The sequence below is a fragment of the Lasiosphaeria miniovina genome (assembly GCF_030549165.1).
Source record: "Lasiosphaeria miniovina strain SMH2392-1A chromosome Unknown B0T26scaffold_5, whole genome shotgun sequence".
NCBI lineage: Eukaryota > Fungi > Ascomycota > Sordariomycetes > Sordariales > Lasiosphaeriaceae > Lasiosphaeria > Lasiosphaeria miniovina.
This window is the reverse complement of record NW_026848224.1, coordinates 1,865,909-1,888,023: the sequence shown is the minus strand read 5'-3', so window position 1 is coordinate 1,888,023 and position 22,115 is coordinate 1,865,909. Positions and strand designations below refer to the sequence as shown.

The following is a 22,115-nucleotide window of genomic DNA, read 5'->3' as shown; positions in this document are numbered from 1 at the left end:
CGCCGCCGCCGCCGCCGCCCTGTTGCGACGAATACCACCCCAACCTGCCTATAGTAGGTAGGTGCCCTAAAATCGGGAATGTGGGGGAGGGAGCCAGGGGTGCCTCACAGTTGCTGTGCCCGCTACCAGTGGGCCGTGCCTGCCTCTGACGCGCTTCCATGCCTCCAACGCCGCTCCCGTCCTTGTTGGGCGTTTATTCCATCACTTCACCGACTTCCCGTCAAATGGAAAACGGCGCTGAAGCTCTGCACTGAAGCTCTGCGCTGAAGAGTGTCGGGTGTTTCCTGTCAATTTCAAAACCTGCAAGTTTTGGCGGCGGCTTTCCCCATTCAAGCACAACAACTGCTTCTGATTTACGAGCCCGATGCGCCGGCCCCTGGAAGCAGACAGCCCCCCGACGAGGATGGAGCGGGTGTCCTTCATCCACACCACGTGCTGTCCAAAGAAAAATCGCCTTGTGGTCTCATTAATACTGGCTACCTCCATACCTTAGGTAGCACTGTGGGCCGTGACAAAGATCGGATGGTGCCGGTCCCCATGGAGCCAGCCCTAGACATTCAAGACTGCAACACGCACCACTTGCGGAGGGCGACAAGCCGGAACGCCAAGCCCCACCAAGGCGATGCTAGGCAAGCCAAGTGTAGAAAGTGCACGGCCGTTCTCCGAGCCCTGACCGGTTGTGTCCGCCCCTCCGCGCTGCAAACCCGCATTCGATCCAAGAATGGACACTGCATGCAAACGATGTTCGCTCGGTTGTCAAGGCATTTCGCAGCCTGTCATAGCCGTCGCATTAAAGCTGTGGTTGGCGAGCGTGGTAGCTAGCGATTGATCGGCGATGCGGGGTGGGGATTCAAGGAGCTGTGGGCATTGTGAGACGACAATGTCCAAAGCTCCGACACGGCAGAGGGCGCCCCGTGCCCGACATCATGGCACTCACCAGCTCCCACCACCAGGGCCGCCACCAGATCAGATGTGCCACCAGAGAGAGCTGCTTGCCGCCCCCAAAAATGCCACCAGCTTCTCGTCAACCATCCCAGAGCAGCAAGAGGCGCGGGCCTGCTGCTGCCCGGCACTCGACGCACGGAGCCACGCTTTCCCCTGGGACCACGCCAGGACATGGCGTGCACATGCAGATTGTCTGGTTCCTACAGCGGGATCGCCATCAGTCGTCTCGTTTCTCGCCCTTTCAGCTCTTTATCCAAGCTGGCACGCTAAGCAAGTCCGGGGAACCCATGACATGATTCGAGTTGGGTCTTGTTCAATATCTCGCCAGCGCTCCCGTCTCCTGCGTTCCTGGACCGACATTTCTTCTCGACCCTCTTTCCAGTCCCGCCTTGCGAATACTCCCCACCACAAATGACATCGTCGCCAAGCCTAAGCGCCTCCGTCGGGTTGTTGTTGCCGTCGTCCAGGAAGATCGAATCTGCTCGGCGTGCCTCTGCCTGCCTCCCATGTCGGACTCGAGCCTCGATATAACCGCTGCTGCAGCCGGATTGCCCAAGTTCAACTTCTCCTCGTCGGCTTTCGGCTCCTCTTCAGCACCACACAATGGGAAGGGTTACCAAGGAAGCATACCGCGGTTTTCCAGGACCAATATGACGGCAAAGGTGTCGCCATTCAAAGTCAGGCAGATGGAGGACTATGGCCCCCAGATAAACTTCAGTATCTGGCTTCTTACGGCCCTCTCGGCTGCCTTTCTCGCTCTTCGCGTCTACTGCAAATTTCTGAGGCATCGTGGCCTTTGGTGGGACGACCATGTGCTGATAGGATCATGGGTGAGCCATTCCATCAGGGCTCACATGGTAGACAAAATCTTGGCCGGCCACAAATTTTCTAATCCCCTCTACAGTTTTCTCTCGTCGTCTCCAGCATTTTCATTTCCGTTTCCGTCAACATGGGCTTTGGACGACCGCTCACGCAATTCGACTTTAGGAATCTAGATATATTCCTCCTCCTCACCAATATGGCGGGGACTTTTTCCATTTTATCTGCTTTGTGGAGCAAGACGTCTTTTGCCATCACGGTGCTGCGCATCTCGTCGGGCTGGACCAAGATCCTCGTCTGGTTCATCATTATCACGGTCAATATCTCACTCGGCGGCGCCATCGCCCTCACGTGGTGCCAGTGCACGCCCATTGCCAAAACATGGCAGCCCCGCTTGCCGGGGAGCTGCTGGCCCAAGATGATCCAGATTCGATACAACATCTTCACCGCCAGTAGGTTGGCCGCGGGAAGCCGGTGTTGGCAATGTGATTTGCTGACCAATGGTCCCCTGAAATAGTATATTCCGGCGCCATGGACATTGTCCTCGCTTTCGTTCCGTGGCAAATTATCTGGACTCTTACCATGAACAAAAAAGAAAAAGGTGGAGTATTGGTGGCTATGAGCATGGGCGTCTTGTGAGATGATCACCCTTTACCTCCCCGGCACCCTCGGTTTGACAACCTCATGATTACTAACACCTTTCATAGCGCCGGGGTGACCTCAATCGTCAAGATCACTCAACTTCCCTCCATCTCGAACTCGACCTTCACAGAGTCAACCACCCAGCTTGTGATTCTTGCCGGTGCTGAATGTGCCATAACCATCATGGCGGCCTCAATACCAATCTTGAGAGCGCTTTTGCGCGACAGCGGGCCACCGCCCGGCCCGGCGCAGTTCTATCACATGGACGGTGACATGTATACAGGAACAACAAACTCCCAAGGAACGGGGCGGAGTAGCACGGTCATCAGCTCGGGAAACCGCAGTGTACCACGCTGGAGTAAGGATCTTGAAGCAGTGGGCCCGCTGAAGCGCCTCAGCCGCCTCAGCCGCCTCAGCGGACTCAGTATGGGATTTGCGGGCTTTGCCAACAACTCGGGCTCGCGGCACGCAGTGAGCCGCAGCGATGTGTCGGATTTGCCTCCCGGCAAGATTCTCCAGACAGAGGAGGTGGTGGTCGAGTACGAGCCAACAAAATGGACTAACATTGGAAAGGCGATATGAGTAATATTTTGGTCCCGATTGCGCACTTGATTGGGGAGGGCAGTGGTTGGAGAACTGCATGCATTAATTGGGTGGTAAAAACCCCTATTGCTCGTTTTATTCGGATACCCGGCGTTGTTTTGGAGTATGGTCATGATCATGTTTAACGTCGGTACTTGCACTGGGTCTGTGATTTGCTCTTTGTGCTTTTTACGTGCACAGCGGTTTGCTCTGATTATAGCGCTGAAGTAATGAAATTGAAAGGGACATTTAAACACAAGGTCAGAAGTCTTGAACCAACCTAGGGTCGCCGTATCGTTTGAGCTTGAATTGTTGCCCACTAATACAAAATGACAGTGCTAAGCAGATGCACTTTTGTCTGACATGGTTAAAAGTGCCTTTTATGAATAATAATCTTTCGTCTGTTCACCTATTGTTAAGCTTTGAGACATGACAGACGGCAAAGATGCTGCCATAAATCTCAATTACTGTTCCCCTGTTCAACATGTTAGCACATCTTAGAGCGGCCTCTGTGATATTGAGCTGTTTTCTACAACCATGTCAAATGCCATCATTAGTGGACTCGACGCGCGTACGGTTGACCCCCAGAGCTGTGATCGAGATCATGTGCCTCAAGGCCTAGCATTATACTTCAATTCCCTTTGACATGTAATCGTCCATCAAATAGCATGTAACGTTCCGCGGCTAATCTAAATCTGGCGATTGTGTACAAAATCCCGGCCCAGAGGCGCGCGTTCGCGGTTCAATTATCCGAGGGGACGCTGTATGCTTGCATCTCCACATGATTGGTGACGCTGGCCCACCGGGTTGCAACATGTGAGTATTGGAGTCCAGTCTTGGCAACAGCACTGAGTGTCCACTTTGTTGATGGATATAATTAGCCCACTGTTTATATGAACGCGGCCGGCCTCTACCGGTTCTGATTGCTAGCAGATTGTCCAACTCCGAACAAAGTCGTTTTTAAACATGAAACTCGCTGTGTTCGCGGCGGTTGTCGCCTTCTCAGCGGCATACGCAAAAGAAAAGTCCCGAATGACGTGGTTTTCCACTGTCTTCATCAGTGAAGCCTACGCCTCCTCCAGCACGATCCAGTACGGCAGTACACCGGTCACTCCCGTCCCGACATCGACAGCCCCCATAGTGATCGTGACATCCTACATTGACGAGCCAATCGCCAACCGCAACATCAACCAGACTACGTGGGAGACGGTTCTCGTCACGGTGCCGCTCACAACCCAGCCGGCAGTCCTCGTCACGACCACGCTGCAGCCGCCCACCGTGACACTGAACAGCACCACTACCGAGACAGTCTACACCAGTGCCATTGCCGCCACCGTCACTTTCGCACAGACCACCTGCAGCGATGGCGCGACGGCCTCGCCTACCAGCACCACCACCGTTTATACGGGCGGCTACGCCCCGGTCCAGGGCCAAGTCACGACGGTGCGTACCAGATTCCCTACGGCCCTAACAACATATGCTTCCGTGACGGCATCGTACCGCGTCTACACGTATGTCGGCAGCACCGTGACCTTCACGTCCACCGTCACCGGAACTGCGTATCTCTCCACCACCACCGCGGGCACCCAGACCGTGGGCGTGGGCGTCGGCGGCGGTGGGCGCTACAACACACGCACCAAGTATCTCAGCACCGTGATAAAGACGCGGGGCGACTACCTTCTCGCATACGCCACGAGGACGGTCGGAGCGGCGTGTGGGGGTACAGTGGCAACAGCGGCGCGGGCGGCGCAATGCGCGCCGACAAATCTCATCGCAGAGCGTGACGGCCGCGGCGTTGCCGTCCGCTTGCTGCCGGACGACTGGACATTTCCCATCGGCTTTCCCGGCGTCGTGATTGGGATCCCCGGCATGGAGTAAGCCCAACCTGACCCCCCTGTCCTATGACCTATCTGATTAGATGGGTTGATGGGAGTGTTTGGCTGACGTCTTGCTCTTTCCTGAAACAGTGCAAGCGCGTGCTGCCAGCTGTGTCTCGACAACAAACACTGCGCTGCCAGCGAGTGGACGGTGAGCTGGAGCGGCGCCTGCCGGCTGTACTACTACAACTCTCCAGGGGCGGACACGAACGGGAGTTGTGGCGCGGTGCCGATCGAGTACTACGGCGACATCTACGCGCTGCCGGGCCAGGGGAGCTACGTGCAGAGCGGATGTGGGAGCTTGAAATACCTGGGCCGCAAGAACCCTTTCTGCGAATTGTGCGACGTGGGCCAGCCAGAGCTAGAAGTGGTGGACAGGGAAATTTGAGGCGGGAAGGATTTAGGAGACAACGACGGATTACCGAGATCGTAAAAAGAAGACCGACGGCTTTGTTAAGCTCAAGTGCTCAAAGCGGACAACGACATTCTCTCTTTTCTGATAAGGGCGGTGTATCATGCGTCTGATAAGGACGGTGTAACATGCGTGGTTCTTGACTAACGCCGCAGAGTTAAAAGCTTATAATTACGGAGTCACGGATAATCCTTGGCCGATCTTTCCTTGTTGAAATAGCTGGGTAGGTCGCTATTTCCGAATCCTCCCTTGTTTAGCACGGTAGTATTTCCGTACAACTCCAAGTCATAATTTGGCTCAGCTGCTGCCTGGCACGGCAGTGGCGGATGTGGACCGCCGTGACTCGTCTGGTTCTTCCAATACATAGTATTCCTAAATGGGCTGTTAGTTAGGGAGGTACCACCAAGACTCAATTATTACCACCATTAAACCCCTGTATTGCAAGAATCTCACTATCGAAATGGTTCATGGGTTCGAGCTTTGCCGTCCGCACATATCCGCACACGTCCGTCTGTTTTATAAACTCCAGACAACCCCCTCGATCTCACCCCCGCATCATCCGTCCGCCATCTCAACTACGGCCGGTGCACAGCGTGTTGGTTACAAGTGTTTGCGACTTGCAGCAACAGACTTGGCCATCGATTGACTTTGTCTTGAGAGTTGTCAGTTGTTTCATCGCAGCCTTGCCTGCGCTGAGATAGATCACCAACTCACCAACTCACCAACTCAGCGAAACACCGACACACCCACTCCACCATGGAATACGATTCCGACTCGGACGTCGACGTCGTCGGCAGCGACGAGGACGTTGCTGTTATAGGCCGCGACGACGTGAGCAACTACAACGAAGCCAACATCCTGCCCGAGCCTGCCGAAGTCATAGACAAAATCCGCAAGTGGCTCGAGCCAACTTCGTACCTGTACGAAAGTGGCGAGTATCGCAGGCATCTCGCCGCCCATCTCGAGGGGACCGGCCAGTGGCTCTCGGCCACTCCAAACTTCAAAAAGTGGCACCGTGCCGCCCAGGGCGGTGGCCACGCAGATCATGGCCTGCTCTGGGTCAAGGGTATCCCGGGCTCAGGCAAAAGCGTCTATGCCGCTACCATCGCCGACGAACTTGCCAAGGAGGGCCACCCCGTGCTCTTTTTTTTCTTCCGCCAGATCATCAATGCGAACCACACGCCCGTTAACCTGCTGCGAGACTGGCTGGACCAGGTACTCGAGTACAGCCCCCCTCTCCAGATTGAGCTGAAGGACTATGTCGACGAACGAGGCGGCAGGAATCGCTCTCTTGACAGCCTCGGCATGGATGCCCTGTGGAATCATCTGAAGACGGCACTTGCCCATTTGCCCCGCGTCTATCTGGTCGCAGACGCGCTGGACGAGATGGACAAGGGCAACGACGGCTTCTTGAAGGCCCTGGCAAAGCTGGGCTCGTGGAAGCCGGAAAGAGTCAAAGTTCTCATTACCAGCAGGCCCGTCACTACCGTCGAGGCGCCCCTTCGCGAGTTCCCGGCGCTTCAGATCCGACTCGAGGAGAGGCTTGTTGACATGGACATTGCCATCTACGTCCAACATGGCATCGACGGTTCTTCCATACCGGCCCAAGATAGAGTCTTGATTAGGGAGGTAGTGCCTGGCCGAGTCAACGGGCTGTTTCTCTATGCCAAGCTTGCCATGGACGCATTTCTTGAACCAGACGCCGACGTGCGGGAGGTCCTGAGGACGCTCCCCGCGGATCTCGACGCCATGTATACCGACTTGCTGCGCGAGCATGCTCGGAGGTCTGGTACTCACCACGACATTCAGCTTCTGATTTTGTCCTGGGTCACGCATGCCACCCGCCCCCTCCGTCTAATCGAGGTGGCCGAGATGGTGAATACTTCATCAAATTTATACGTGGATTGCAGTTTGAAAGCGGCCAAGGATGTCGTGAGAGCTGCATGTGGCCCGCTGCTCGAGATACACCCCGACGAGACGGTTTCTGTCATTCATCACTCCCTCACCGAGTTTCTGATGGGATCCACACGAGCGGCAGCGTCACCCCACGACGACTCGCAAGCATTTCCGGTACTGCTGCCTGGGCCCACTCACCAATGGCTGGCTCTTTGCTGTCTTCGGTATCTGCAATCTGGATGCTTGGACGGCCACAAGGTTTCAAAGTCGGCACGGGACGAGGAGAGGTACTCCCACTTACCCGTCAAGCTGGACCCCCAGCACGTTGCCTTGCGGCTTCAATTTCCGTTTCTAGACTACGCAGCAAAGAATTGGCCAACCCACGTCTTGAAATCGGCTCATGCTGGTTGGATATCCACCATATTACCACCATTCCTGGATGCCTTCTTTGTGCCAGGCCAGAGACTTGATATGTGGCTCGACATTGAGTGGCGTCCGTGTGCGACCAAGGACGTCACGCCGTGCCACATTGCGGCCAGGTATGGCCTGACGCAGTATCTCGAGCATATATCAGGCCGCAGTTCCGTGGAAGTTAACTGTAAAGATGCCACTGGAAAGACGCCACTCTTCCACGCTGCCGGAAATGGACACGCAGAAGCAGTCAAGATCCTGATCAATGTTGGGGCGAACCCCGACCAGGATGACAGTGTTGGGCTCAAGCCGCTGCATAGAGCTGCAGCCCTCAACCACGCCAGTGTCATCAGCGTTCTCCTCGCTGCTGGTGTTGACCCGTTGACCGCGAAGACGCGGGAAACCTCGGGAAGACGGTGTGGAAATGCATCGAGATCAAAGGGCGAAACTCCTTTGATGTATGCCTGCCAGTCCGGCCACGTCGAGGCTGTGGAAGCATTCTTGCCGTCTCTGAAGGAAATTAATACGGTACATCGCGCTCTAAACTGGGCTGCTAAGTCTGGCCAGACGAAGCTCGTCAAGCGTCTCATTCGGGTTCCTGGTATCGATGTGAATGCGAAGGTTCGGGGCGACACGCCGTTCTTCCTCGCCTGCTTTCGAAGAGATATTGAGGCAATGGAAGCGCTCCTTGCGGCAGGTGCTGATGCCACCGTTCTTTGTAGTCTGTCCAGCCAGGCGGAATTCCCCGGCGCTGGCAACTATGGCGGGCTGTATGGCTCCGGTTCCAACCACAATATCTCCACTTTGGACGTGTTTTGCTTTGACGGGCGGGGACGAGACTATACGAAAACAAAACCGAGCCCCAAGGAGCTCAAAGATGGCCTTGATATACTCCTGCAAGCCGGTCTCGATGTAAACCGCCGCGACTCTAGTCTCAAAACGCCTCTTCATCACGCCCTGGGCAATCCTGTGCTGATGCGTCTGCTTCTGCTTACAGGAGCAGATCCCAATACCGAGACAAGCGACGGCAGCACGCTCTTACACACCCCGGTTCAAAATGAGGAGGTCTGGGAAATTCTCAAGTCGCTCGTAGTGCATGGGAAGGTAGATGTTAATAAACGTCGGAAAAGTGATGGGCAAACGCCTCTCATGTTTTACCTCACATCCAAGCAGAATACGCGACGTGAGAACACCATCCGTTTCTTGGAAGAATTTTGGCCCGACTGCACAATCGTGGACAACACAGGCACCGGCCCGCTTCACGCTGCGGCAAGGGAGCGGTTCTTTGGCGAAGGACAGTGCGAGGTTATAGTCAGACTCGTTGAGAATGACGCAAGACTCGACCAACGTACCCCCACAGGCCTATTGCCAATACACGTAGCCAAAGAGCCGGCGGTTGTTGAACAACTCGTAGAATTGGGCGCCGACCTCGAGGCGCGAGATTACGCCGGTGCAACCCCGTTGATGCGAACCCCTCGTTTTCGCGTCCTCGGAATAAAAGATGGGATTCAGGAAATCGACTTTGTTCTCAGTCTTGGCGCGAAGATCGACACCCGAGACTTCAGAGGCCGTACCCTTCTCCACGAGGTTGTCCGTCAACATCTGAGCCTCCCTAGTAAGCGGAATCAAGCTTCGCCTTTGCTGCAGCATCTCGTTGACCTTGGTCTGGACCCGAAATCGGTCGACTACTCTGGAAACACATTGCTTCATGAGCTTGCTTTTATTGCGAACAATGGCAGCCACGAGGAGAGGTTCAAACAGTTGGTCAGGCTTGGTGTTGACCCAGACGCTGCCAATAACTTTGGTCAAACGATGCTGCATGTCCTCTGCAGCAAGATCCCTGACCACAACGGCCACAGACCCGAAAATCGTCTCCTCAGCCATGCTCTGCCAGCTTGTAAGGAGATTGACGCCATGGACCACGAAGGCAACCGGCCCATACACTTCGGTGCGACTGTGTCCGAGAGCATTGTGGCGCAATTGATCGATGCTGGCGCCGACGTCTCTGCTGCCACAAAGGAGGGACTCACTCCCCTGCACGTTGCCGCTTGGGCACGGGAAAGCAACACTGTGGGCTTGCTGCTGGCTGCCATTTCAACGGGGAACTATGGAGACCCCGAGACCATCATCAACGCCACGGCATTTTCTAAGAGCAGATCAGGCGGCGCAATTACCCCGCTTTACTATGCCTGTCTGTCCGGGCGACCAGAGAGTGTTACCTTGCTCCTGGAGGCTGGTGCGAAGGTCAAAGACTTTGCGTTAACTCTTCTTGAGGCCTGTTCGGAATTTGAGGTAGAGGACAAACGATGGATACCCCCGAATGACAAACGATGGATACCCCTGGATGAGGACACTGAATCCGGCAGCGTACAACGGGTCCTCGCGACCAATGTGCACATCAAGCGCGGAATAAATGCCGTATACGGCTATGGACACAATAGCTCATTTCTTTCGGAACGTAATACTGCCCGCTTGGAGGAGATCCTCCAGATGCTGGCCGACCACGGTCTTCCCATCCCAGCCCCAGGCGACTCCAAGTTCAATACCGGAGTAATCTATGCGCATAACGCCATCAACCAAGCCATTAGCCTTGATTCTGACTATGCAGCGGCTTGCTTGATGAAGCTTCAAGTCGCCAAAGAAAGTAGCGAGCCTCCTCAGTTGCCCCCCTTCTTGGCATGCAATGCACGTTTCACCACGCGTTGGGCGAGCTTACGCCGAGGGTCGGCCGCGCAGGCGCTCCGGGAAAGCAACGCCGTGCCGACAACAAACTCAAGGGATCATTCTCGGGAGCAAGACGCACAGATTTGCCTTCTTCTCACGAAACGAGAGTTCGAACTTGTCGAAGCCTCATTGCGGGGCCCACTGCTGCCTAATCGTCTAAACGGCAACGGGCGAACAGCTCTGCACACGTTCGCAGCCTTTGGATACGCCAACCTGCTGTCAAAGCTTGCCACCGAAGACGATGTCAAAAAGTTTGACAACGTAGAGTGGCGCATGCGAAAGGAGCAGGAGAAGAACACACTTGGCAACAGAGCTTACCCTCAAGGCTCGATATGGCCGCTCATTGCGACGGCCTGTCAGCGCGAGCTCCCAAATATGGAGGTGCTGCGCTTCCTGGTCGAGCAACTCAAGGGGACCGTCAATGTCAGCCAGTTGGAATATAAATACCAAGCAGATAAAAACGAGTCTATTTACGTTACAGGCGACTCGCCTTTGCACTTTCTAGCTCGAGGAAGGCACTGGTGGCAGGCCAACCAGGCGCTGCCATATCTTTTGTCGCGCAAGCCGGACCTCGAGATCCGCAACCACGAAGGCGAAACGCCTCTGCACAAAGCTCTAGCCGACGCGGAGTACGGACTAGGCATCTTCCACAAGCACGCAGCGCGAATATTGATCCAAGCCGGGGCTGATGTCAACGCCGTGACTAACAACGGCAGAAGCTGCCTTGCGGTTGCATCCTACGACGCCGAGCTTACCCGCCTTCTGGTCGAGAGCGGTGCTAGGGTCACGGCTGTTGCATTATTCGCGGCCATCGACAACAAACGGCCTGACGTATTGGAGTTGCTCCTTGCTACCGGGGCCAACGCGAATATGCGCCATGACCCTGAGGCGCCGAAGAAGCGGTCACCGATTTTCAGAGAAAGTACGCCGTGGGGAGTCCCGCTTAAAGACTTCATATGGGGTGAATTCCAAGAGCACGAAGATTACCCGCTATATCGCGCTGCACTAAAGTCTTCCCAGGGTGGCCAGTACTATAGTGAGTCTGGTAAGGTACTGATCGATCTGGCGAGGGTACTCCTCGCCCACGGGGCGGATCCGCTGGCACTCTTTTTGCGGCCAGTTAAGCCAGACCCAAAAGGGGCACCCCAAGTCGAGTCCGAGGATGACGCCGAAGACCAAGAGCCCAAAAATGCCCAGCACGAGAAATGTACAATCTTCCACGACATCCTAGCGTGTAACGGTATCGTGGAACCCTTGCTCGAGTGCTTGCCTGCTGTTGACCTCGAACATCGCGACGGCCGAGGCCGTACTGTTTTGCTTGCCGCATTTACCAACCCGAAGACCTCAAACAGAAAGATTAGGCTCGACAACAGTGACAAGGAGCAAATGATCATTGATGTTCTCCTACAGCGCGGCGCCGACGGCACCGCTCGGGACAACGACGGTCGGAACGCCCTGCATACCTTGTTCAACTCGGTCAGAGAAGCAGAAGCATCGCCGCCATTTAAGGAAGGCGAATTCGAAGATTTGTTACAGCTTCTGATCAGCGCAAGCCCGGCGCTCGTAAATCAAGTCGACGCTGTAGAGGGCAAGACGCCATTGCACTACGCCCTAGACAGGGAGACAGGGTGACCCACCTTTGCAATCGCCCCACTTTGCAATTTTTCCCCCACACCGCCAACTTCCTACTCTCTACCTTCCACCACCAACAACTTCCTCAATACTGGTCGGAATAGGCTCAAAATACGATGGTTCGACGCGTACGAGAGCGGCTAATAGCCGAGGCTATTGAGGCTATTGATCAGGGCGCTCAGCAGAAGGAAGTAGCGCGCCTATATAGGATCCCTGAATCCACCCTCAGCAGACGACGCCGTGGACAACAGGATCCACGACAAGCCCAAAAAAACACCCAGAAGTTAACTGACGACCAGGAAGCCTTCGTCGCCGAGTGGGCTCTTGAGGAGGAAGCTGCAGGGCGTGCCCCAAGTCGTGCACGGCTAAGACGATTCGCACAAGCGATCCTGAACGAAGCCGGGCTCCCTGGGCGAGTTGGTGAGCGCTGGGTAGATCGGTTTTTTACCCGCAACCCCAGGGTAAAGGCCAAGTTAGGTACCTTATTAGAACGGTCTCGAGTCAAAGGATCTACCCGTGAGAGATTCCAGGATTTTTTGATCGTTTGGAAGCTGTAATTAAGGACAAGAAGCTGGTACCTGCGAATATCGCCAATATAGACGAACATGGCATGCAAGAGACGGAAACTACGGTTGGGAAGGTGATTGGCGATGCCCTCACATCTCGGGCAGTCCTGACTGGCCCTGATCCAACGACCTGGGTCAGTGTTATCGAGTGTGGTACCGCTGAGGGCAAGCGATTGACGCCCGTAGTGATCTTTACGGGTGAAAATCTACAAGGCCAACACTTCCCGGATAACTTCAAGGAACTACCAGTCCTCAAGACCTGGAAGTACGACTGTACGCCTATAGGCTGGAGCAATAGCAAAATAGCTCTTATGTGGCTCAAGGAAGTATATCTTCCTCAAACAAAGCCCCAAAGGAAGGACGATTGGCGCCTATTAATCCTCGACGAACACGCTACTCATATCGACGAAGACTTCATGCTTCTAGCTAAAAGAAACCGCGTACACCTACTATACTTGCCTTCACACACTTCTCACAAGACCCAGCCACTCGACCGGTCTGTCTTTTCGGCTTTGAAGTCCTATTTTCGCCAAAGAACCCTCGAATTGGCTTCCTTCACAGCCTCAGCACCTATCAACAAGCAACGCTTCCTTTTTTGCTACCGGGACGCCTCAGCGCAGGGTATGTCAGCCCGGAATATCATATCCGGCTTCCGGAAGACTGGAATCTGGCCTTTCCAACCCGCTCGTATACTTGACGACCCCGAGGCGGTCCGGGACGAAGCTGCAAAACCAGTCCCCCCATCCACACCACCCCGGAAGACCCGGGCAACCCGGAACGACCTCTTCAATACACCTCAAGGTAGTCACGACGTCCGCAGGCAACAGGGCTTAGCCAAGACGGCCACTAGTCCCCGAGGTAGGGTCGTCAGGACTATGTTGACGAAGGTAGGGAGGGCACTTGATCAGAAGAATACGGAAATCGCTGCTTTGAAGGCAAAAAACGACTTCTTAGCCAACGAGTTGGAATCCAAAAAACCCTATTCACGTAAAAGGGTCAAAATAGACGCCAACGACAGATTTGCTACTATTGACGAAATTGACGAGGCTCAAAAAGCTAGTCAAAAGCCTCCCAAGAAGAGATCCAAGAAGACCAAGTCCAGGCCTGCACACTTGGTCCAGGAAGCTGAAGAAATTATCGCCCGTGGGCTTGAGCAATATAGGGCGATTGATGAGGACTAGAATGTACTTTTTTCTATAGAATTTGGCCTACAATTGAGTATTTTGACGATTCTTGTGGTGGGTGGTGATGGTGGTGGGCGATTGCAAAGGGGGGCGATTGCATAAGTGGGTCGCCCTGTCTAGTTGCTGTCGGAAAAGGTGATCTCGAGGTCGGCAAGGAAATTGACATGCTGCTCGAGGCGGGCGCGGATCCGACACTAGTTGACGGCGAGGGCAACAGTTCGCTTCACTTTTTAGCTCGGCGCCTGGGGCGTAAGACCAAGGTTCGGAATCTCTTCTCGCGCTTTCTGGAGCTAGGGCTCGACATCAACGCGCGCAATGCCAATGGCGAGACTCCGCTGTTTGACTACGCGAAAAAGGCAGTGGTGAACCCCAAGACCGAGCGGTCTTACCGTGTGCACGAGGGTAGTGAAAAGGACATCTGGGAGCTCTTCGAGAGCGCTGGAGCAGATTTCACCGCCAAGGACAGCCGGGGACGAGGCCTGTTGCACGTGGCGGCCAAGAAGAACAAATGGGTAACAGGGTTCCAGGCGCTGCTGCGCAAGGGACTAGGCCCGATAAGCCAGGACGACAAGCAGATGACTTGTTTGGACGTGGCTGCGGCGTGCGGGAACGCGGCCGTGCTGGCGTTGTTTGAGAAGGAGGGCGAGAACAAGCGCGCACAGGAAAGCAACGAGAACGAGTCTGAGGAGGAGCAGTCTGGTGACGATGAAATGTTTGACGCGGAACTCTGAGAACAGTGAGAAGGGAAATTGGATATAATTAGAAAGGCGCGAGAATTAATGTTTGGCAGCGGATGTAATTGGCGTGGAGATGGCGAGAGCAGGCTAAAATACGTTCATTTAATTATTTCCTCTTAAATCTCCATCCTCTATAGCCCACGCAATACACAACCCCCACACTAACAAATCACAATGGACGGGATCTCTTCAAACCCTTCGGCCGCCTGAAAGGATGCGCCTCGGTATTTAAAACGTAGTCATCCAAACTGATGAGATCGGGCGGCGAGAAGACGAGATAGAAATACTTGAGCGTCTCGGCCAGCCAAAAGCTCTATCAAGGGAAGTTTTATCAGTAAAAAGTCATGTTCTCGTGAGCAGAGATGAAAGCTCACCTCCATGTAGTCTTCCTGGGGAAGGGGATACTCGGCGCGCGTGACATCCAGCACGGCCGCATTGGCGTACTTGGTGGCGGTGCCCTTGCTGACGCTGGCGAACATGTCCCACGCGGCGTCCTGGAACTCGCGGCGGCCCGTGATGCGGTACATGACGAACACGCTCTCGATGGCCTCGGGCCGCAGCAGGTAGCGCGGGTCGCGCGCCGTCGTGAAGCCCAGCGGCAGGTGGCTCGACCACAGGCCCTGCTGCTTCGCGGCCTCGGCGTCGAAGCGCGCGCTGTCCCATGGGCAGCGGCCGCGCGAGCGGCACGCCGCCATGTTGTAGCGCTCGGGCATGATGCCTGTCGGCATGGCCCGGTACGCGTAGATGCAGCCGTGAGTTAGCTTGGAGCCGAGGTCGTCGACCCAGTCGCGCCGCCGGAACAGCCGGCCGGCGAGCCCGTAGATGCCGCCGACGAAGCACCCGAGGTGCTCGCTCTCGGGGTCCAGCAGGACCGTGCCGTCGTCCTCGACCCGCGCGGGCCCGATCATGAGCACATCTTCCTCGGCCGGGAGCATGGGCCGGAAGAAAAAGGTGCGGTTGGCGGCGTCGATGAAGTCCTTGGACATGGCGCCGTAGCGCGGCTCGAGTCCGCCCAGAAGAGCGTACATCTTGGGCAGGTACTCGTATAAGGAGTCGGCCCCGCCACCTATGCTGAAGTACGACCCGTTCACCACGTCCTGGGTCTGCATGGACACGTAGATGGGCCACAGCCCGGGGATCTTGGTCCAGGCCTGCCCCTTTTCAAACACGTCCATCAGCCGGGACACGGCATCGTAGTACTTTGGGTCTCCGGTGACCTGCGACAGGTGCGTCATCTCCAGAGACAGCGTCCCAGGCGATGCAGACACGACGGACCCCTCGACCATCAGGCCCTCGCCCGTCTTGGCCGCCTCGAAGCTGATGAAGTCGACGGGCATGCGGTCCTTGGTGTTGTACCCGGCGTAGAGCAAGTCGCCGAGCTCGACGGCTTTCCTCAGGAGCAGGTCGCGCCCGCTGAGGTCGAACGCGGCTAGCAGCCCGCCGAGGTAGCGGATGTTGACCTCGAACATGTTCACGCTGACGCTGCTGGACGTTCCGAAGTCGATGTCGGCGACGGCGGCCACGGCCTCATCGAATTCGGCCCGCAGCCCCATGATCCAGAGCGTGTCCAGCGAGTCGACCAAGGTGGCGGCCCAGCCGCTGAACTGGTCCTTGTACTCGGCCGAGAGCGGCTGGAGGGCATCTTTCCGCCAGGCGTACTTGCGGTAGCTTTTCCAATTCTTGCAGAACAGGTCTCGGACCTGCTGCCGCCGGGCGTTGCGGATCTTGGTTGCGGCGGGCGACTCGGGCGGGAAGGGGTGCTGGACCTGCGGCAGGGAGACGGGGCGGCCCGTGGGCGGCCGCCTCAGCTGGCCGCCTGGGAGATATTTGAAGCGCACTTTGCTCCAGTCAAAGCTGCTGTTGGATCTGAGCGACGACGTCTTTTCGGCGTCGCTGTTCATGAGCCGCTCCAGCCGCGCCGACTCGAGCTCGCCGCCCTGGCCGCCGCCGCTGCTGCTCCACGAAGTGAAGGGCAGGCAGTAGTAGTAGAACAGCGTGGCGAAGACGGCAAAACCGAGAAGCGACCTTTTCCGTCCGCGCATCTGTGCCATCATCTCGAGTCCTTGACTTCTCAACCGCCACGTGGCACGCGGCGGGCGTTACGTCGCGTCGTTAGCTCACGTCACGTTACGTCGCCTGGCCGGCCGACTTGTTTCAACCAAATGAGGGCGATTGAGTCGGATCCTGTCATTGAGACCGACGCTGTTTTTGGCTCATTCCTAGAGTGCTTGCCGTTGAGGGACCTTGGGTCTTGGCTGTTCCTGCCACCTGGCGTGTGAAACTTTTGCCAAAAGTTTGCGAAAAAGGGTCCAAGCCCAAGGGGGGGGCAAGTTCGACGGGATGTGCCTGCCCGCGCCGTCGAGATGATACGAGGCGTGATGACGTGAGGAGGAAGGACCGTCCGTGCCAGTCGCAGCAGGCACAAGTTGGGAAAGGCCAATTGTCCTCGGCAGCAAATTTGAGATGGGTTCTTGCCGTTTTGCCGCATCTGCATCAGCACGTCGGGTAAATTGCCGCCAAGCTATCGCCAAGACCAAGACTTGCTCGATGCTGCCTCAGCGGCAAGCTTGGAGGTTTCAGACGCCGTTACCTGCCATTACTCCGTATTCAGGGCGTCCATGACAGCCCGCTAAGGTAGCATCGCGTCAACAACAAAGGGGATAGTCAACTCCCCCAGGCTACGTACCTAGAGAGTCATACTTTAGGTTTGCTCTTTGTTCCCATTTTTTAATCAGTTCTACTTGCATGGAGATGGGACAGAAGCATTGAAATCAAGTGGTTGATGACTAACACGTGCCTGCCCGGCCCATGGCTTACTCCAACTCCTAGCAGTCAAGGAAGGTTCAATAGAAGAGAATAGAACCGTTGGCCAATAGAGTCCATTGCCGCCTCACGTGGCCGACAAAGAAACAATTACACCCCCCGGATCGCAAAAAGAAGTTGGAAACAGCAGCACTACAGCCTGGCCGCGCGTTCTGTGTGTGCCTTTATTTCCCACTTGTTCTTTTGCCTTTAGGCTTCTGGTTTGTGCGGCTCAGAGCATGTTCAAAAGACACCCTCAACGTCTGAAACGCACTATTCCAACACACTCCATCCGCATCAGCTTTGTTTTTAGCATACATTCCAGGTATAAATATGAAACGAATTTGCGGTTTAAATCACCAAGTTCGACATCTCATCTCATCTCATCTCACTCATCCCATCTCATCTCATCTCACTCATCCCATCTCATCTCATCCCATCCCATCTCATCCAATCTCATCCCATCCCATAGATACTTACCTAGGCACTCGCTTGGGATCTAACTTTCACATACACATATCACACACACATAACACATTCGGCAACCATGGCTGTGGCCGCTGTGAACTATGACATCGGCCGAAGGCGGCTGAACTTGACCGCCTTCAAGGACAAGACAGAGGGGGTTACGGGAAACTCGCCCACAGACTATTCGTGGGATGCATTCACACAGTGGCTCCGGGACGAGCTCCGCTACGACCCTGCCATTCACGACATCTTCCTCGGGCCGCTTATAGCCATGAATGAGCCGGAATGGGAGACAGTGAACACCATCGAGGAGTGGCACAGTCTTATCAACAAGGTCGCCACCGACCCTTTCTACCCTAGCAACCGCTACCTGTACTTCTATCTTCGAACTCGGAAGGTGGAGACGCCACCAACAAAGCCAACAAAGACCCGCAAGACTGTCTACCTTTCCGACAGTGACTACGAGCCTGCCGAGGTCGAGGTTCTTGAGGACGGCACGATTTTCGAGGAGACACGCGACATTCTGCTACTCAGCCCTTCTGACGACTCTGAGGAGGAGTACTGGAAGAGAGTGCTGCTCTCGCCTACTGGTGATGAGACCCTTTTGACTGGTTATAGCACTATTAGAGACACTACTGCTGTAGACGAGGAGGACGGCCACAGCTCTGACGAGCCTCGTCCAAACCGCTCACGGGCATCCAGCAGTTCGTCGTCTGAGTTCACTGTCTACTCGACGTCTGAGGATGAAGGATATGCTCCCACTGAAGGGTATGTGTCCCGCCCCAACTCCCCGTCCAACTCACCCCCAGGCTCTTCACTTACATCCGCGTCCACTCAGGTCGCCTCAACCACAACTGTAGACCGGCCTCGTATTGTGGTCCCTCCACCAAGCCCGCCTCTGACAAAGTCCCGTCGCGGAAAAGCCCCAGAGACTCAACCTGAGCAGTCTCAACCTGAGAGATCTACACGACTGTCACTCCGCGCAAAGCCTCAGACCCCAATCAGCAAGCCTGGCGCTCCTACACGTAGGGCACCTGCATCAGCTGCGCCGGAGCCGGAGCCAGTCTTGGAACTGGTTGATATTCCCGAGGACGACTACGAGGTCGAGAACAGCGATGATGACGACTACGGAGCGGCGGACCTCAGAGTTGTTGATACTTACATCGGCAGCTACAACACGGGTGACGACGACAAGAGCTGGGGGGAGTGCCTTGAATTCTTCAAGATTAACCCCGAGCAGTACGCCCGGCAAGAGGCGACCAAGGCGTCTGAGCGCAAGCGTGTGCCAATGAAGAAGTGGCCTGGAGTCAGCGTTGGGTACTTTGACTACCAGCTCATTGGTATTCTCAACCTGTTGAAGTTCGTTCTCAACGATGTTCCAGGCGGCTTCCTGTGCGACGAGCAGGGCCTGGGCAAGAGCCAGCAGATTCTCGGTCTGCTGACCCTTGCTCACAACCTCAGACGAAACAAGACTGAGGTGAAGGCTGAGCTCAGAAACCCTGGCCAGAAGAAGCTGCACAACTCGGCTGATAGCGATGCTCGGACTTGCTCCTCGGACGACAAGTTTGGCTTCAAGTGCTACTGCTACAACGACCTCACCAAGCAGCTTGCTGACCGTCTCCCTGAGGGACCTAACATCATCATGGCCCCTCTGAAGAGCTGCGCTCAGGTTGTCCGCGAGGCTAAGTCCAAGCTCGACACAAAGACCTTCAAAATTCGGTTCTTCCACGGGAGCGCCGAGCCGGCCGACATTCTGACGCCTGGCGAGATGCAGAGCATTCGTGCCAACAAGCCTGTGCTGAGCGACTTCATTATCGTCTGCCCCTTCGACTCTGCTACTCGGTTGGCAAAGACCATCTTTGGAGCTAACGCAACGAAGCCAGGCTTCTTCCCGGGGATTGTGATGCTTGACGAGTTCCACGAGTACATTCAATCCAGCGGCGACTCCGACTCTGAGCACACCCCCGTTGTTTCTTGGCTCATGGATGTCAAGGCCGGTGCCACCAGCAACCGGTCGCCGCTGGTCTACTTTGTGTCTGGCACCCCATTCGGTGACAACACGATCTCGGACCTGCGCCCTGCCATCTCCCTCCTTGAGAAGGAGACCTGGAACGACCCGGCTCATGTCTTGAACTGCGCTACTCTAGAGTCGTTCGACAGCCTCGCTGCTCGTTACAATTCCCTCTCCACGTCGCAGAGCAACGGCGAGCTGGTTTCACCAGACGACGTTCTCGAGTTCCGCCGCTCCCTCAACCACATTCTTCAGAAGATGATGGTGCGGCGCCTCGGCACGGATGAGTTCAGGGGTCGGAAGCTCACAAACGTCGGCCCGCTCCGCGTCAATATCATGGACCACCACGTTCCGGCTGCGCTCACTGAGGCCCTCCAGGCTTTGGCAAACCACACTTGGGATCTTGCTAAGGAGCAGGCTGGAAATGATGGTCTCAACGTCGGCCAGCTGCTTCGCAGCCAGGGCGGTAAGGCCCTCATGCTCAAGCTCCGCCTTGCTTCGATCTTCCCCGGCATTGCCGACTCGTCCGCTGACAACTTCAACTTTACAGCCGAGGAGGTGAGCCAGGAGATCCGAGCCGCAGGGGGTAACGTGAGCAAGACCAAGTACTACAAGCACATCCCCGAGTGGGCTGCCGGCAGCGCCAAGCTGGCCACGATCAACAAGACGGTCCAGGAGATGCTCAGCGACAAGACCAAGATCGACGGCGAGGTGACAGTCAACAAGAAGCTCTGCCTCATCTCGCCGCTCGACGCCGAGGCCACTCTGCTGTACGGCTACCTGCTGCTCAAGAAGGCCCAGGACAAGAACATCCGCCCGGCATGGATCCACAGCGGCATGACGCAGGCGGAGCGCCAAAAGACGCTCGACGACTTCCTACAGCTCGGCAACGCCCCGCCCAACATCCTGGTTGCTACTACTGACCTCGCCGGCACGGGACTCAACCTGCAGAGGGCCAAGTACCTGACTGTCACCAGCCCGGCTTGGACCAAGCGCGAGATCCAGCAGGCCTACTTCCGCATCCACCGTGTTGGTCAGAAGCAGTCCACCAAGCTGCAGTTGCTGACTGCCAAGTGGAACCCTGCCGAGCGCTTGATTCTTGCCAAGTACGAGGGCCGCAACGCCGACGGTCTTGATGCTTACCTCGTCAGCAACGACGCTGCTAACAAGGATGATGGTGACGCTAGTCTAGTTGCTCGCCACCAGCAGACCGAGTCAAACCAGTCTGTTTAAGAACTCTCGCCCTCAAGTGAGTGGCCGATTGGGTGGACTGGTGGTGTGGATATTTCTTAAACTATTTCCTAGAATGTTTCCGGATAGAGTTAAAAATTGGGAATTGAGAATTTTTAAGAACCTGAGTCCCATCTGTTTGCTAAGTGACTGTAATTAGACTCTAATTGTGTGCGAAATTGAGAACGGGAAGCATAGTAGCTCTCCAACATGTATGTGAACCTTGACTGTGTGCGAACTGGAGAAGAGGCGGGGGAATAGAGAAACAATAGAAACAAAAGAACGCAGATGTAGGGGCAAGAGAAACAAAGAAGGACAGCGTTAAAAGACCACTCGCATCTATTGGGATTACATTAGTCAGTGGCTGGCCGCAGCAGAACCACAAATCAGGTGACAATAGTACGACAATAAGCTTCAGGCCCTCGTTTCCATGCCAAGTGCCCAGAAAATAAGCTGCCGCTCCCCGTCCAGGAGCGGACGCCTCAGACACTTGGCGATTTCGATTTCTTGCATCTCGCTTCTTGGCGTAAGCGAGCGTCGGCAAGCAGTACCGAGATGGGCAAGCCATTGTGCTGTTTTCGCCATTCGACCCGGATTGCATACTCGGCGTTGACTGGGGTTACTTGCTTCGGTAGGTAGTCAGAGATGGAGACCAGAGTATCCAGGCTGCTTGATTCCCATGTTGGGCTTGAACGGGATGTGAGACATGACCAGACGCCAGTTCCACTCCTGCTTCTCTAAATCATTTGCGCTTCCAGCCGGTATTGCCTGGTAAGTAGGTAAACAGATAGGAGAATACGAATCATCTGATTACCTACCAGACAAGTGCCGAGGGCCGCTCCAATTTCCTACTCACCCCCTTCCTTCAAACACCTAGTTCTATGGTTGGTTAGGTTGTCAGCAACAACAGCAACAACCACGGCTCTGCATGTTCAAACCAACAGTTCGTGTCTTCTGGTCGCTTGAGTTGCCGAATACCCGGCCTGGGCTGGATGGTCAGAGTCCTTCCTGGTTGTGCTTTGAGCTTGCGAACAAATTCAACGCAAGCTCTGGAAACTGCAGAAAGCCTCTGTCCAGGGCCTCTGTCCAGGGCATAGTGAACGCCATCCCGAGGTCTGTGCCGCGAGGGTGCTGAAAGTCGGAATCGGGCATATGCGGCCCGGGTCCGATGAGCTCG

General features: G+C 55.6%; 5 protein-coding genes across 5 annotated transcripts; 4 read left to right on the top strand and 1 right to left on the bottom strand.

Moving 5' to 3' along the window:
* Positions 1-1,595: 1,595 nt before the first annotated feature.
* Positions 1,596-2,988, top strand: B0T26DRAFT_741822 (uncharacterized protein; the record flags this gene model as incomplete). The annotated part of the gene is made up of 4 exons (XM_060444015.1): positions 1,596-1,775; positions 1,850-2,216; positions 2,282-2,399; positions 2,472-2,988. 4 exons carry the CDS (start codon positions 1,596-1,598, stop codon positions 2,986-2,988), a joined length of 1,182 nt encoding a protein of 393 aa, XP_060294251.1.
* A 1,027-nt stretch (positions 2,989-4,015) lies between these two features.
* Positions 4,016-5,562, top strand: B0T26DRAFT_715702 (uncharacterized protein). Its single transcript, XM_060442245.1, has 2 exons — positions 4,016-4,862; positions 4,956-5,562. Exons 1-2 carry the CDS (start codon positions 4,021-4,023, stop codon positions 5,251-5,253), a joined length of 1,140 nt encoding a protein of 379 aa, XP_060294250.1. The 5' UTR covers positions 4,016-4,020; the 3' UTR covers positions 5,254-5,562.
* A 258-nt stretch (positions 5,563-5,820) lies between these two features.
* On the top strand, positions 5,821-14,421 carry B0T26DRAFT_857273 (ankyrin repeat-containing domain protein; the record flags this gene model as incomplete). Its single annotated transcript, XM_060447704.1, has 4 exons — positions 5,821-11,244; positions 11,338-11,427; positions 11,491-11,936; positions 13,794-14,421. The coding sequence occupies exons 1-4, from the start codon at positions 6,034-6,036 to the stop codon at positions 14,419-14,421; spliced, it is 6,375 nt and encodes a 2,124-aa protein (XP_060294249.1). The 5' UTR covers positions 5,821-6,033.
* Positions 14,422-14,596: 175 nt separating this feature from the next.
* Positions 14,597-16,469, bottom strand: B0T26DRAFT_649319 (family 47 glycosyl hydrolase; the record flags this gene model as incomplete). The annotated part of the gene is made up of 2 exons (XM_060438078.1): positions 14,597-14,740; positions 14,802-16,469. The coding sequence occupies 2 exons, from the start codon at positions 16,467-16,469 to the stop codon at positions 14,597-14,599; spliced, it is 1,812 nt and encodes a 603-aa protein (XP_060294248.1).
* A 2,321-nt stretch (positions 16,470-18,790) lies between these two features.
* On the top strand, positions 18,791-20,941 carry B0T26DRAFT_650145 (uncharacterized protein; the record flags this gene model as incomplete). The annotated part of the gene is made up of 1 exon (XM_060438156.1): positions 18,791-20,941. A coding segment is annotated over one exon (2,151 nt), but the record flags the coding sequence as incomplete, so codon positions are not given.
* Positions 20,942-22,115: the final 1,174 nt, after the last annotated feature.